The following is a 17,541-nucleotide window of genomic DNA, read 5'->3' as shown; positions in this document are numbered from 1 at the left end:
TTCCTTTACTTGTGTAATTAAATTGAATAAACTTAGATTTGTACCTTAAAAGTGTTTCAAACCAAACAACAATAACAGTTTAACAACCACTATCAAAATGTTTTTTCTATACTTTTTTGTAATAATAATTCCAGACACTGATGCTTATTATAATAGCTTTGTTCTAAAGGGAACGTCACTAAAAATGTCACCACTTTAGCAGGAATGGTGCGGTACAAGTACTGCATATTGAAGTTATAAGGTAGGAAAACTGGTTTGCTGCCCTGCTCAGGACATGTAAAATATTTAAGAGGGTTTGTGATCCTAAGCTTTTTTTTTTTTTTGTTAAAATATCTGATAATCAAATGAACAGAAACCTTGTGAAATAATTAAATAGTTGCAGTTTGTGTACCATTGATGCACAAAAAGAAGAGTAATGCTAGTTCACACCTAACGACAAGGATGCATTTGAGTCAGTTAGAAAAAAATACTTCTTAAAATTGATAACATTTATTGTTACTAGTGAATAAAATTCATAATAAGTGCATTTTAAATGTAAATGGACATGAAACGCAACATTTTTATTTCCTGATTTAGATGAAGCATATATTTTTAAATAATTTTCCAATTTACTGCTAATATCAATTTTGCTTCATTCTCTTGGTATCCTTTATTAAAGGGGCAGCAATGCACCGCTGGGAGCTAGATGAACACATCCGTAAGCCAATGAAAATAAGCCACCAATTAGCATCTAGCTCTCAGCCCCTGAGCCTACCTATGTATGCTTTTCAACAAACCAAGAGAAATAAGCAAATTAGATAATAGATGTAATTTGGAAAGTTGTTTAAAAGTGTATGCTCTGTCTGAATCCTGAAAGAAAATGTTTGGATTGCATGTCCATTTAATATTCTTTTAATATTTGTTTTAATGCTGTTGTAAGGAAAATCAAGAAATACTAAAGCTTTTCCTTCTAGCAACATCTTTGTCTTTTGAGTTTGTATGTGTCTAACCCTTTCATTAATTAGCTATAAACTAAAATACCATTTTTGCTTTCTTTTTCAGGCTCAGATCAATAACCATACTCCATTTAGACGCTCTAACCGTTACTACTCAGAGGATAAGAATGTTATTTGTAGAAATTGTGATAAACGGGGACATCTGTCCAAAAACTGCCCAACTCCTAAGGTAAATGTCTCTCTCCTCATCAATGTTGCCAATAATTACAATAATTACATTGGTGAAACATCTTAATAATTGACACTAATGTGTGATATATTGATTGTTGTTCGCTCCATTTATTTTGAACTAGATATGATTAATAATGGTTCAATTTTATAAAAGTTTCTTGTGTACCCTAGTAGTGTTATATTTTAGTACTGGTACGGTATATGGGCATTATACCTGCTTGGTGTAGGTAGAACATCCAGGAACACTTGAGGGGTGTACCTTTATGTATATTTCTTTCCATCCAGCTTGCTTGTAAGTTTTGCTTTTTCCTATTCGGTTAATATGGACAGTTGATCTGCTTTAACTTAAAGAGCTTCTTGTAATTAATGATTTTAAGGCAATGCATTTCCTTTGTCACAGATTGCATGATAATTATAAATTATGTGATAGCAGCTCTAAAAGTGATTCATTTTGCTCACTTCTACGTGAGACCAATGTAGCTGGTCTATTTTTTCAGGTGAAGTTTATGTAGACCCTGATGATTGAAAGGCAGAAAGATATTCCAAAGGGATCCATCACCATGTCAGGAACGGCAGTGTTCTGTCAGAATAAGCTACCCGTCAGAAAAGGCTACCCTGCGCATGCACAATTTCACGTCACTGCATTCCAAACCTGTATCACAAATATGTTTGGAATGCTGTGACCTTAGACAGCGCATGCAAAGTTGTAGGGTAGCTTTTTCTGACAGTCGAGAAATTCATTAAGCTATGCCTCTGTGACTGCTAACACGCATGTTCAGTCAGAGAGGTAGCTTTTCCTGATGGATATGTTTATAAATAAATAGTTCAAGCGTGCCTATGCAACCAAGGGTTTAACTGGGGGTTAATCAAATAATAGGCAATATGAATTATACGTTTTTGACATGGCAATATTAATATAACAGTAGATATACAGATATATATCTTTATATGTATTGATATATACATTTTGGCATGTCAAATATTATAATCGAAATAGGCTAGTATTTGATTAACCACCGTTTTGCTTTTTTTGCATGCGCAGTCATCGTTTAAGAGAAATATACATCAGAAAAAGCTACCTCTGTGATTGCACATGCAGGTAAGGAAACAGGCATTTTGGCACCGTCAGAAAAAGCTACCCGACAACGCCGCATGCGTTGTCTGAGGTCACAGCATTCCAAACATATTTGTGTTACAGATTTCGAATGTTGTGACGTTAAATTGCGCATGTACAGTGCTAGGTTAGCTTTTTGTGATGGGTAGCTTATTCTGACAGGACTCTGATGAAATATTTAAAAGGGTCGACAGTACTGTTTAAAAGCAACATCGCCGAGAGACGTCTTACCATACATTTCAGTGGGTTGCGATGCTGCTCTGATACCGGCGATATATACAAAGCAGCATCACCACCTACAACGAAGGTGTAATGTAAATGATCTCTTAAAACAGTACTGTATGACGATACAATTTACATGTGTGAACAGAAACTCTATCCCTGTTCTTACAATACAATAGTCAATTAAACATATCAATAATACGCCTATAGGAGTAGGGGAATTGTGGGTATATGATATATGTGTATATATTGTTTATGTATATGTATTGTATAGTATAATGTAAGAATATGTATATGAACTGAAAGCTTGATTGTACTAACCGCTATTGTTTCCTTAGGCATGTTTTTTTTACTTATCTTAAGATTGCAATTGCACGTTGTCAATATTAATATTTATATTATATTGATAACTCACGATCATACTTCACAATAATGCAGTTGAATTTTTTGCATTTCACAATATTGCAAATGTGATGTTGCTTTTTCATATTTCATTACGCGAAATGCAATTACATTTTTCATATGTTACAAAATTGTTATTGTGTTTTCTTAATTCACAATTGCGTTCTCAATACAGGTACATATTCCCAAATCTGGAAGCTTTTTCACTAATATTTAAAAAAAATAAAAAAAATACTATTCTCCCTGCCTGTAAGTCACAAAAGTATTTAAAAAAATTATATAAAACTACCTTTAGTTACATGTATAAATTGTATTATAAAATTTAAATATTGCCTTAATGACATAAGATGTTGTTTACACTTAGTTCCATGCCTTCTCCCATCGGTCCCATTCTAAAGATGCAAATATTCCAAAATCCAAACTATTCCGAAATTGAAACCTTTTCCGGTCTCAAGCAGTTTAGATAAAGGGTTTTCTACCTGCATAATGTAAATATGAATATTGAGAACACGCAATCACAATCTTTAAAATAATTAAAAATACAAACCTAAGGACACAATAAAAGATTAGTACAATCACACTTACAATTTACATACATATTCTTACATTTTACTATACATTCTCCCAGTTTCTATAGTTTCAATAGGAAGCTTTTTTGTCTTTATTAACAGTCAATTGCAGACATGACATATATAGGCGTTCAGTGGGAGTTTGCTGGGTGTTCCATGGGAGTAACCTGTATTTTATGGGGGACACTTTGCTGTGAGTTTCTAATATTCAAGCACTGTCCTTCATCTTAGTTATCCCTTTTCAGCCATATCAGTCTCGCCTGCTTTTCAGTAGCGATATCACCCAGTGTGACAAATCTAGTGAATGTGCAGTAAAACTGTATATACATATTTATAATATGAAGTGTTAGTCTATTTTGTGCAAATACGCTTTAAAAACAGCCCCCCTGCCGCCTACATCACAGCTCAGTGGGGATCAAGGTGGATAAAAATCTTTGTTTTTAAAAAAAAAAAAAAAAAAAGTTTTTTTTTAATTTCAGTTGGATTTCTTTTTATTTAAATCAGATATTATTGATTTAAAAAGGATTTTCTTTTAAAATAAAATGCTTTTTGAGAAAAAAATTATCTCAAGTTAGTTTCTGTTTAAGATGTATTATAATCTAAATGTTATTCATCCTGAAATATTGATTCGTTTTTAATTATAAGCAAGATGATGTATATTCATGGCTGTAATGTTTAATTAATTCTATTAATCCATTCACAATGTCATGGTCTCCCAGAGGTTTTAGATTATTTTGGGCAATTTTTATATCTTGAAGAGTTTATCACGTATTATTGTTTTTTTATTTCTCAAAAATGTGAAGCTCACAGTAGTGCTTTGCTTCTTAGCCTACCTATGTGTGATTTTCAACAATGGATTAAAAAAAAAAGCAAATTAGATAAGAGAAGTAACATGGAAACTTGTATAAAGTTGCATGTTGTTTCTAAATCATGAAAGTTTATTTTGGACTTTACTGTATCTTTAATGGTCCTCTGGCCTTTACATGTACCAAGAGACAAACAAATTAAAGGTTTGTCTAGCAAATCCTTGTAATAAATCATAAAGAGTCCTTAAAACCATCTTATCTTCATGAACATAAGATAAAGAAGCTTACAATAAAGAGCAAAAACTCAGAAAATATTTTGGAAGAAGATATTGCTAAAAGCAACAAAAACTTCCAAGACAGATGTTATGAAACATGAATAAAAGAAGGCGCCTCATAGGGTAGACAAACAGCACAGGATGGATGTACTTAAAAAATGTAGTAATTAAACTCACATTTAAGAAAGCACTAGATTGTGCATATCAATCAGGCCAGATCCTCAGAGTCGCCCAGCAGACTCTTCTTCGGTAACGAGGTAACCCTCCTCCAAGGCTCCAAAGCATCAGAAGACACCCAAGCAGACTCTCAATTCAGACTCAAAGTCCAGAAGTGCAGCTAGTAGGGGATTTTACCGCTTCTGAGTACACAGAGGATACAAGGTAGCAAACGTGAAGTTAAAAGCAATTTTTAAAACAATTGTTACATAAGAGATGCGTTTCACAGTGCCTTAGCAATGTTTCATTAGGGCCTGATGAAATGGTGGTAAGGCACTGAGACAAAGTGTCACACTAAAGAGCAGATACAACAGATACAGAAGCAATGCTTGCTGTAAAAGGACTTTTGATAAAAGGAATCCCGTTTCATGTCCATATGGTTCCTGAAAGATCTACTATCCTGTAAGGGAATAGTAGTGAGTTTTGGCTAAAGCAAAATAGCACCATCCACCATATGTATAGTTTTCTAAAGCTATACATAGAAGCCAGTAAAGCAAACATCCTATTAAAATTAGAAGATGGATTAAAAGAGAAGACCAGGGTTGGTTCAGTCTTTGAAAATAATTTTCAGAAGAGCCTCACGAACAAGAAAAAATAAACTTGTGAATTAGCAGAAGGTGTAAAACTCAACCCATTTATTTGAAAGATTTTTCCTCAGATGACTTAGAGTCTTGGACGTCTAAAATGTATAAAACCTCTATAAGCAAAGAACTAAGATGTTCAAGCTTAAACATGAAAGAGGTAGACTCTGTGTCTTGATCAGTCTCCTGATCATCATAAAAACTCACCTTCAGAAAATAATCTGAGGTGTCTGAAAACTATAAGGGCATCCTAAGGTTTTCTGATCTCTAAAGATGCAGTCGAACCTGATAATGTAACTTTAGAATGACTTTAAAACATAGAAATATTGCTCATTTTTGGAGAAGGCATGGCCTCCACAACTACAGAAATGTAAAACACACAAACCTTTAAATCTTGGAGCAAAATCTGAAGCACTCCTTTGTATTGAGGAAAAAGAGGGATGACAGATACCTGTAGAGGCAAGAGCAGCATTAGACTAGTTAGAATGCCTAATTCTATTGTTCAATCTTACCACTTCCAACAAGGTATTGCAGGTGACAGAGGGCACAGATTTTGGATACAACTGTAACTAGCACGGAAAGTAAAGAATAACTATACCTAGTCAAACCGCCTAACAGAAAACTATCTGTTACATGGAGCACAGAAACTGAGAGTGAGCTACCAAATGCACGGCATAAAATAGCATATTATATTGTATATATTAAATAATATGGCGCATAGAAAAGAAGAAAAAAGCCAACTCACATTAAATTTGATAAAACACGGTTGTCATAAACCAACACTCATTATCTCAGCACGCACGTCAGAAAGCCAATGTGCGCTTATTTGGCGCACACTTTTAAAGGGCTGACCTTGTATGCACTAACAGAGGGCTGGGCACACGATACCTCAGCAGGCACTAACAGAGAGCCAATGCGCAATCCATTAATAATTTAACACATCCTAACTAGTGCTTACCTGTACGATATTTAGATGAGTCCACTACCTCATGCTGAGTTTGGGGTTAATTCTAGGCACGGTTTTGCAGCATTCAAGGGAAATCTTTTTAATTTGGTGTACTAATAACGGATACTGTTAGAATTCCTCGGGTACTGAAGTTCCTACAGGACAGTTTGGTGAAAGCTAGTTCTCTTAAGGTTCAGATTTAAGGCTTAAAGGGGTATGTAACCCAAAAAATAAATTTTGTGATTCAGATTGAGTAAATCATTTTTAAAATGTTTAACCCCTTTCAGAGAAAAACTTGCACAAAATACTGGAGAGTTTTTTTTTAGCATTTTTGCTATCACTCAATTTAAACAGAAATGGAGCCTTGTTTTTTTTAATTTACCTGTCAAAACTATATATATATATATATATATATATATATATATATATATATATATATATATATATATATATATATATATATATATATATTAATTAGACAAACCATGGTATTGATATAGGCCCATTTTGGTTTATTTCATGCTACCATTTCACCACCAAATAAAAAAAATTAGGGTTCTCACTGAAATTATTTTCATACTGCTTGTGTAATCATGGCACAAATGGTTGTAAGAGCTTCTCTGGAATCCCCTATGTTCAGAAATAGCAGCCATATGGCTGTTCCATTGCTTTTTGGTAATTAGAAGGCCGCTAGTTGCAGCTGCGCACCACACTTCTATTATTCCCAGCAGTGAATGGATAAATCAGGTAGCTTGTAAGGTTCATTTTAGCTTTAGTGTAGAGATTACCCTCCCATCTCCTGATTCCACCTGATCCCTCCCAAACAGCTCTCTTCCCTCCCTCAGTCACTGTGTGTAACGATCTGGCATCTGCCCTCATATGGAACCTGAGCACCGATCAAGCTCTGGTTCAATATGCGGGCAGATGCCTGGAACTTAGGAATTCAAGCTCTTGGCTGTAACTTAACAACCAAGACTTTTACAAATGGATAACATTCTTGCAAATCTTCTGCCCCATAGTGCTTCAGACACGCTCTCTCCTTTTTAACAAAATATACCAAGAGAACTAAAAAAGTTTGATAATGGAATTAAATTAGAATGTTGTTTAGAATTCCATGCACTATATGAATCAAGAAAGACATTTTTTGGGTTTCATGTCCCTTTAACCGTCTTATATCATAAAAAGATTGACAAGATTCCTGAAATTCAGACTCTTGTTCAGGCTTTGATCAGAAGCAGACCAGGTCTTTGACCAGTTACTCATTCATGGAATATTAGTCTGTTTGTTAGGGTTCTTCAGGCCTCTCAATTTAAACATATGTATGGTCTAGAACTTCAACGATTATCCTTGAAGGTTCTTTTTCTCTTGGCCATTTTTTCAACCAGAAAGAGCTTCTAAACTTTCGACTTTTCTTGTGAAACCTCCATTCCTGATTATTCATCAGAATAAGGCTGTTCTTTGAACTAGCTGTTCTTTTCTTTCCAATATGGTATGTTCATATATTATCAACAAAGAGATTGTGGTTCCTTCTTTCCTTCTAGCTTCTAAGAATTCTTCACAACCTGGATGTTAAGAAAGCCTTAAAATTCTATGCTGAAGCAAAATTTTTTTTTAGACTTTCCTTTTCTCTGTTCATCCATTTTTCTGGACTTTGCAAGGGTCATAAAGCTGCAGCAGTTACCTTAGCCACTTGACTTAATGCTTTAATTTGTAAGACGTACCTGGTTGCAGGGAAGGTTTCCCCTGAGCTCATTAATGAGCACAGTTACCACTTCTTGGACCTTCCGTAACAAGATTTCCATAGTCAAGATTTGTAAGGTTGCTACTAAGTCTTCTTAGCATACTTTTTTGAAATGTTACCACTTTCATGTGTATGCATCTTCAGAGGCTGTTTTTGGCATAAAAATTCTGTGGGCTGCAGTGTCTGATCAATAACATACCTGCCTTAAAGGACTATTAATACAATCTAATTTAAAAATTGACCAGTCAAAAAGGCAATGCAGTTACACTTACTTTGACTTTGAAATGAGCAGTAAATATTTTTCTTGCAAAATTCTAAATTAATCCAATTGTCCCAACCACTATATCATGTGAAAGCCATCAGCCAATCGCAAAATACATTTATGTATACACTGTACACTTTTGCACATGCTCAGTAGCAGCTGGAGCCTTTAGAAAGTGTGCATATACAGTGTCTTGCAAAAGTATTCACTCCCTTGGCATTTTTCCTATTTTGTTGCATTACAACCTGGAATTAAAATGGATTTTTATTTGGATTACATGTAATGCACATACACAAAATAGTCCAAAATGGTGAAATGAAATTAAGAAAAGAACTTGTTTTTTAAAAAAATAATAAAAAAAAAATATATATATATATATATATATATATATATATATACACCCCAGAAAAATGGTGCATGCATATGCATTCACCCCCTTTGCTATGAAGCCCCTAAATAAGATCTGGTGCAACCAATTACCTTCTGAAGTCACAAATTTATAGTTAAATTAAAGTTACATGACTTCAGTATATATACACCTGTTCTGAAAGGCCCCAGAGTCTGTAACACCACTGAGCATGCGGTACTATGCTGACCATCAAGCTCTCCAATCAGGTCAGGCACAAAGTTGTGGAGAAGTACAGATCAGGGTTGTATTATAAAAAAAATATCCGAATATTTGAACATCCCATGGAGCACCATTAAATCCATTATTAACATAGGAAAGAATATGGCACCACAACAAACCTGTTTGAGACAGGGAAAGACCAAAGTGGGGGTTTAATCTAAGCACTCTTTCCTATATTAATGTGTAATTAAATGGATTAAAAGTTCAATACTTTATTCAGTTAACCTTAAAAATAAGGAGGTTAAGAACTACTCATAACGTACCATTAAAAGCTAAAGGATTATTAAACTAATATGTTGTCACCCCCCTGTTTCCTGGCCGATATCTGCAGGCGTCAGGTGACAGGGGTATCAAACATAACAAAGAAAATAAAAGTGCAAATATATGCACAATAACCACAAATGCGTTTCGGCTGTCTTTGCGACCTTTGTCAATGTGAAAGATTAGGCAAACCGAAGCATGAGTGCCACCCATTTAAATACATTTAAAGTGTCCGGTTATAGACCAATTAACTATACTCTGCGGTAACTACGCCCCCCGTCAGGTGAATCATTGTCATCGACATATTGTAATGTGGGTGTGTACTTCAGCTTATTGCTGATTGAGTATCGGCTCATTACGTCAGCCCCGGAAAGGCGGAATTGTTTATATTCTAGCAACACACATGGGTGACTGTAAGATCTATTGTTACCCATTATTTAACATCACTTATAGTAATCCTGCTTATTAATCACTGGCATGTACAGAGTGATTAATTAACGAAGCACTGCTTCTTATGATTATTATTAATGCTTATATAGATACTGCTTAACATACAATGATATGTGTCAAGTGATCATAATGTATATAAAGTGACCAGGGCCGTCTTTAATATTGACTGGACCCTGGGCAAACATTTTCTTGCCCCCCCCCATGCAATTTCGCTCTCCACCCCAACATCCCAAAAAACAACTAAATCAATTTATTTTATATATTTTTTTAAATTATTAGCCCAGCAGTGGATCATCCACTGCTGGGCTAATCATTAAAAAAAAAATTGCAATATGTAAAACTGGACCTAAGCGGTACTAATAAATAAATAAATATATACATTTCTCCACTCTGGATTAATTTAATATGCTTTTGAATGTGATTCTGGTGTGAGGTTAGCTGGTTAAAGAGATTTAGGGCAGCCAACAGGAGCAAAGCAAGGTTAAGACTGAGGCGGAAGCATGGAGGTGCAGACAGATATAAGTTTACTGACTGGAACAGTAGAACTACTATGGGAAGCTGTAAAATCTGAAACAGAGAGAAATAAAAACTATAAAAATAAACCTTACCTTAATGTGTGAAGTATCAGCATGACACTATACATCAGCCACAGCAGCACATGTCACTACTTTGCTAGGAATAAGTTCCCTCTCATCCTGCACTAGACAATGCTGCATGGGGGAGGGGCATGTGTACACTCACTTATTCTTCCCAGACACCTTTCTACAAAGCACTGTTTTCCTAACAAACTTCAGTTAGTTGATCTTAGAGCCACAGCAGAAAGAGCAGGGCTAAGGGGACCAGCAGACTGGATGCTGTCTGCCCAAGGCTGCATAGATACAGACGAGTCACACAGCCTCAAGACTGAAGAGAGCAGTGTGTGCAGCTGCTCAAATTCTCACGTGCCTGCCACTCCAGCTTTCTGCTGCATGCGCCTATAGTGAGCCCTACCCAGAAACAATCCCCACCACCAGAGCAGTTACCTGGTAACAGTGGTAACCCCAGCAGGACCTTTTCTGATGCAGTGGGATTGACTGGATGCCTAGTTAGGGCTTAGCATCCAGTGCTGCACAGTGCACATCTAAAACAGCACATGGCACTAGCTTGGAATGTCACATGACATCGGCACGGTCTGGCACAGTTTCTCACAAATAAATATAAGCAGAGAACTTTTGACTGTGACAATATTAGGACTGACTGTGTGTGTCCCCCATGTCACATGACATCAGCAGTCTGGCATGAACTAAAAAAAAATTAAATAAAGTAAAAAAAAAATTTTTTTTTGGACTCTTGGGCCCCTCAACAAAGACTGGGCCCAGGGCAGCTGCCCCTTTTGCCCTGGGTTAAAGACAGCCTTGAAAGCGACTATAGTAAAACCTATATGATAATTAGGTACAGCGCAAATAGGGTTATCAATGTCTATGAAAAACATGGGAATTTAGACAAAAATATGACCCATGGATAGTAGTTACTAGTGTATTATCATCTGAGCGATGAACAAAATCCGTGTGTCGGGTAATATGAGCTAATTACAGAGCTCTGATATGGATTGTGCCTATCATCGTTCACATTGTATTCGGGCAGCACACAATAATGGAAAGTATCTGTCCGCTGGCAATGGGACATAGTCAGATCAAACTGTGAACATGACATATTCTAAGGAACTTATGTTGTTCATCTTTGTAATTAAACTATCCCCTTATATATTAAACCAACTCTATCAGCTTTGCAGACCACTTGTAATGTGTTTGCTCTTGTGGAGACATACACGAGGTAATGGGGGTCTGTTCCACCAGTTACATGTCAAATAACAACCAAAATACCGATGTTTGATGGTCATGTGCTGTATGAAACCGGTTAAAGCACTCATGTCCTACAGCAAAGAAAGGAGCATGTACCTTACATATATGCTCTGTAAATAATATCTCAAATGTTAGTAAACAGTGTCTTTATGCTATTACAGTTTTTATATTGTGGGCATTCAAGCTTAGTGCTATGATTGTAGGAATTATACTGGTGAAAATAATTGGATCATTGGTAGTGTATAGGATGCAGTGACATTAGTCATCTTCTATATGGAATCCTATCAGTTAGTTTACCGATGTATGTGCCAATGAGATTAATTTCCTGATACATACAACAAGTCCTTCTCCTTATAGCATACCGACATATTGTTAAGTGAGATATAATTGGTCACTATTGTGATATGTCATTGCCCATAACAGTTACCACTAAAAAGATACCATAATTTGCTTGCACTACAATGATAGTCGTATCAGAGCAGTAAATTTACTATTTTACAGAAAAACCCAGTAATTATTTGCTTCCTTCATACCATTAGGCATAACTGTGTTTAATTTGAAAATCCAATTAGTCTCCTTTTGGAGTAGGATTTTTTTCACAATGACCAATTTAAACTAGTGCCAGTAATTCATTTATGTTTTTATATCTGTTTGTGAGAAGCATTGCAGCTTCTCTATTTTCTATATTACTAGAGCACAGTTTGTTATTATTATGGTGACCTTTGATTTAGGTGCAGAAATGGTCAGATGATATTAAAAATGTAACCTCTGATTTAAAAAAGAAAAACACCAAAGAAGTTGAAAATACAGGGGAATGGTTAAAACCGTTAAAAGATATAAAGAAAATAAGGAAAAAGACAAATAAAAGGACAGTGGAACATAGGCATGTATGACTTTTACCAGAAAAACAGCGTTACACCAAGAGGCTTACGCCTAAAATTGTTCCCAACATTCTGTGATTTAAAACCTGAACTAAAGACTAAATGGGAGGGAGCGCTTACTGAATGCTCCTTAAAGCTGATAGAATATCTAGTAGAACATGAGACTGACAAACTAAAAGAAGTGACTGAAGAAATCACTAAAATTAGTGAGGAATTAAAGCGGTTTTAGTCTAGGGATGACTTTCAAAAATCATATAATAAATCCAAAAGCGAAGTTGAAAAATTTGCTAAATTAATCTCAGACAAAAAGGAGAGAAAGATTGACAGAGACTTGACAGATTATGCCCAGGGTAAGGTGTATTCATGGAGTCATAGTATAAATAGGCACCCAGATTCGGACTTGTACTATAAGGAATATGACACCACTGACGTTGAACTCTCTGACAGTGAAAACACATCCAAGTCAATACTCAGTAAAAAAACTAAACTTCACATTAATCTAGGTAGTGCCCCTTTACGAGAAGGATTAGGAAGGGAAGAAGGAATACAACCCCCGTATGAGGAGACAAGTACGGCTCAGCCAGAAAAATCAATCTCACAATCACAAGAAACAATCCAACAAAAAGAATTAAGTGACCCTAATTTAGGGGTATTGAAGTTTAATATTATCAACTTATCTGAAAAAACACCAACACCAACACACATTTCTGCACTTCAAAGAGGTCTATCCTTTGTACCAACCAGCCAAATAGACAAATTTGAAGCAAATAAAGATGCACATTTGTTAGAAAAGTGTTACTGAAAAAATACTTTTCCAATACTGAGGACCCCAACACTTTATCTAAAGCTGATCAGTCAGCATTGAGTGATTTAATTACCCTTTTAGGGGACTCTGAAGCCAGAGTGAATGATACTACCAGTAACAATTGGCGAAAAAGTCTTAAATCCAGATCACATTTTATCCCCCCTAGTAATATATCACCTCATTCCATAACATTCCTTAACTTAGTCTGTAAGGATATACTGACAATGCATGAGCCTAAACTAAGTACAAAAGCTAACATGTCTAAGCCAGAAATAGAGGCTATTAATGAAATATCCAACTGGTCAGATATACAAATAAAAAATAGCGATAAAGGGGGAAACATAGGCCTAGATTTGGAGTTTGGCGGTAGATGGGCTGTTAACGCTCCGCGGGCTTTTTTCTGGCCGCAGCATAAAATTAACTCTGGTATCGAGAGTTCAAAAAAATGCTGCGTTAGGCTCCAAAAAAGGAGCGTAGAGCATTTTTACCGCAAATGCAACTCTCGATACCAGAGTTGCTTACGGACGCGGCCAGCCTCAAAAACGTGCTCGTGCACGATTCTCCCATAGGAAACAATGGGGCTCTTTGAGCTGTAAAAAAACCTAACACCTGCAAAAAAGCAGCGTTCAGCTCCTAACGCAGCCCCATTGTTTCCTATGGGGAAACACTTCCTACGTCTGCACCTAACACTCTAACATGTACCCCGAGTCTAAACACCCCTAACCTTACACTTATTAACCCCTAATCTGCCGCCCCCGCTATCGCTGACCCCTGCATATTATTTTTAACCCCTAATCTTCCGCTCCGTACACCGCCGCAACCTACGTTATCCCTATGTACCCCTAATCTGCTGCCCCTAACACCGCCGACCCCTATATTATATTTATTAACCCCTAATCTGCCCCCCTCAACGTCGCCGACACCTGCCTACACTTATTAACCCCTAATCTGCCGACCGGACCTGAGCGCTACTATAATAAAGTTATTAACCCCTAATCCGCCTCACTAACCCTATCATAAATAGTATTAACCCCTAATCTGCCCTCCCTAACATCGCCGACACCTAACTTCAATTATTAACCCCTAATCTGACGACCGGAGCTCACCGCTACTATAATAAATGGATTAACCCCTAAAGCTAAGTCTAACCCTAACACTAACACCACCCTAAATTAAATATAATTTTAATCTAACGAAATTCATTAACTCTTATTAAATAAATTATTCCTATTTAAAGCTAAATACTTACATGTAAAAAAAAATCCTAATATAGCTACAATATAAATAATAATTATATTGTAGCTATTTTAGGATTAATATTTATTTTACAGGCAACTTGGTAATTATTTTAACCAGGTACAATAGATATTAATTTGCATACAAAGAGAGAAGCGCTCTACCAGGAACGAACAACAGCTCAGTGGCTTTTTCTATGGCGATTTACCACCCGGAAGCAGCCTCTTTTAGACCAGCGTGCTTTTCACAGAACTTTCCTGAAGTATATCAGTCTGATCCCGCCAAGTAAGGTCAGTCCAGCCCCGAAATACCAGGCAATTCTCCTCTGAACAAGGAACATGACAACCCCAGACGATCGTTTCGGCCTCCTATGGGCCTCGTCAGTGAGGTGCAGCCACATTCCTCTAAGCACACTGAGCAAGGAGTCCACGTCTGGTTTCCCCCATCACCCATAGGGAGACTTCCCCAGGGTCATAATAATTTGCATACAAAGAGAGAAGCGCTCTACCAGGAACGAACAACAGCTCAGTGGCTTTTTCTATGGCGATTTACCACCCGGAAGCAGCCTCTTTTAGACCAGCGTGCTTTTCACAGAAGAAAACTTTCCTGAAGTATATCAGTCTGATCCCGCCAAGTAAGGTCAGTCCAGCCCCGAAATACCAGGCAATTCTCCTCTTCTCTCTTTTTATTTATGCAAATTATGACATTTTGGGAAGTCTCCCTAAGTGTGATGCGGGAATCCAGACGTGGACCCGTTGCTCAGTGTGCCTAGAGGGATATGGCTGCACCTCACTGACGAGGCCCACAATAGGCCGAAACGTACGTCTGGGGTTTTGCTGTTTCTCTCGTTCAGAGAGGGATTGCCTGGTATTTCGGGGCTGGACTGTACTGTGAAGTCAGGATCAGACTGATATGCTTCAGGATAGTTCTTCTCTGTGAAAGGCACATGTTGAGCAAAAAGAGGCTGCTTCTTGGGTGGTAACTAGCCATAGAGCAAGCTATTATGCTTTTGTTCGTTCCCAGGTTGAGCGCTTCTCTCTTTTTATTTATGCAAATTATGACATTTTGGGAAGTCTCCCTAAGTGTGATGCGGGAATCCAGACGTGGACCCGTTGCTCAGTGTGCCTAGAGGGATATGGCTGCACCTCACTGACGAGGCCCACAATAGGCCGAAACGTACGTCTGGGGTTTTGCTGTTTCTCTCGTTCAGAGAGGGATTGCCTGGTATTTCGGGGCTGGACTGTACTGTGAAGTCAGGATCAGACTGATATGCTTCAGGATAGTTCTTCTCTGTGAAAGGCACATGTTGAGCAAAAAGAGGCTGCTTCTTGGGTGGTAACTAGCCATAGAGCAAGCTATTATGCTTTTGTTCGTTCCCAGGTTGAGCGCTTCTCTCTTTTTATTTATGCAAATTATGACATTTTGGGAAGTCTCCCTAAGTGTGATGCGGGAATCCAGACGTGGACCCGTTGCTCAGTGTGCCTAGAGGGATATGGCTGCACCTCACTGACGAGGCCCACAATAGGCCGAAACGTACGTCTGGGGTTTTGCTGTTTCTCTCGTTCAGAGAGGGATTGCCTGGTATTTCGGGGCTGGACTGTACTGTGAAGTCAGGATCAGACTGATATGCTTCAGGATAGTTCTTCTCTGTGAAAGGCACATGTTGAGCAAAAAGAGGCTGCTTCTTGGGTGGTAACTAGCCATAGAGCAAGCTATTATGCTTTTGTTCGTTCCCAGGTTGAGCGCTTCTCTCTTTTTATTTATGCAAATTATGACATTTTGGGAAGTCTCCCTAAGTGTGATGCGGGAATCCAGACGTGGACCCGTTGCTCAGTGTGCCTAGAGGGATATGGCTGCACCTCACTGACGAGGCCCACAATAGGCCGAAACGTACGTCTGGGGTTTTGCTGTTTCTCTCGTTCAGAGAGGGATTGCCTGGTATTTCGGGGCTGGACTGTACTGTGAAGTCAGGATCAGACTGATATGCTTCAGGATAGTTCTTCTCTGTGAAAGGCACATGTTGAGCAAAAAGAGGCTGCTTCTTGGGTGGTAACTAGCCATAGAGCAAGCTATTATGCCTTTGTTCGTTCCCAGGTTGAGCGCTTCTCTCTTTTTATTTATGCAAATTATGACATTTTGGGAAGTCTCCCTAAGTGTGATGCGGGAATCCAGACGTGGACCCGTTGCTCAGTGTGCCTAGAGGGATATGGCTGCACCTCACTGACGAGGCCCACAATAGGCCGAAACGTACGTCTGGGGGTTTTGCTGTTTCTCTCGTTCAGAGAGGGATTGCCTGGTATTTCGGGGCTGGACTGTACTGTGAAGTCAGGATCAGACTGATATGCTTCAGGATAGTTCTTCTCTGTGAAAGGCACATGTTGAGCAAAAAGAGGCTGCTTCTTGGGTGGTAACTAGCCATAGAGCAAGCTATTATGCTTTTGTTCGTTCCCAGGTTGAGCGCTTCTCTCTTTTTATTTATGCAAATTATGACATTTTGGGAAGTCTCCCTAAGTGTGATGCGGGAATCCAGACGTGGACCCGTTGCTCAGTGTGCCTAGAGGGATATGGCTGCACCTCACTGACGAGGCCCACAATAGGCCAAAACGTACGTCTGGGGTTTTGCTGTTTCTCTCGTTCAGAGAGGGATTGCCTGGTATTTCGGGGCTGGACTGTACTGTGAAGTCAGGATCAGACTGATATGCTTCAGGATAGTTCTTCTCTGTGAAAGGCACATGTTGAGCAAAAAGAGGCTGCTTCTTGGGTGGTAACTAGCCATAGAGCAAGCTATTATGCTTTTGTTCGTTCCCAGGTTGAGCGCTTCTCTCTTTTTATTTATACAATAGCTATTAAATAGTTAAGAACTATTTAATAGCTGCCTAGTTAAAATAATTACAAAATTACCTGTAAAATAAGTCCTAACCTAAGTTATAATTAAACCTAACACTACCCTATCAATAAATTAATTAAATAAAATACCTACAATTACCTACAATAAAACCTAACACTACACTATCAATAAATAAATTAAATACAATTGCTACAAATAACTACAATTACATAAACTAACTAAAGTACAAAAAATAAAAAAGAACTAAGTTACAAAAAAGAAAAAAATATTTACAAACATAAGAAAAATATT

General features: G+C 37.6%; 1 protein-coding gene across 3 annotated transcripts in view; it reads left to right on the top strand.

Annotated features, from left to right (window-relative positions):
- ZCCHC7 (zinc finger CCHC-type containing 7) overlaps positions 1 to 17,541 on the top strand; it is a 644,222-nt gene that overhangs the window by 231,674 nt on the left and 395,007 nt on the right. For all 3 annotated transcript variants that reach the window (XM_053702726.1, XM_053702727.1, XM_053702724.1), the window contains exon 4: positions 1,042 to 1,164. In XM_053702726.1, coding sequence (XP_053558701.1) covers positions 1,042 to 1,164 — 123 coding nt within the window. The remainder of the gene's footprint in view (positions 1 to 1,041; positions 1,165 to 17,541) is intronic.

The sequence above is a fragment of the Bombina bombina genome, chromosome 2 (genome assembly GCF_027579735.1).
Source record: "Bombina bombina isolate aBomBom1 chromosome 2, aBomBom1.pri, whole genome shotgun sequence".
Taxonomy (NCBI): Eukaryota; Metazoa; Chordata; class Amphibia; order Anura; family Bombinatoridae; genus Bombina; species Bombina bombina.
Note: the sequence above shows the minus strand (reverse complement) of the source record. Positions and strands in the feature narration are given on the sequence as shown.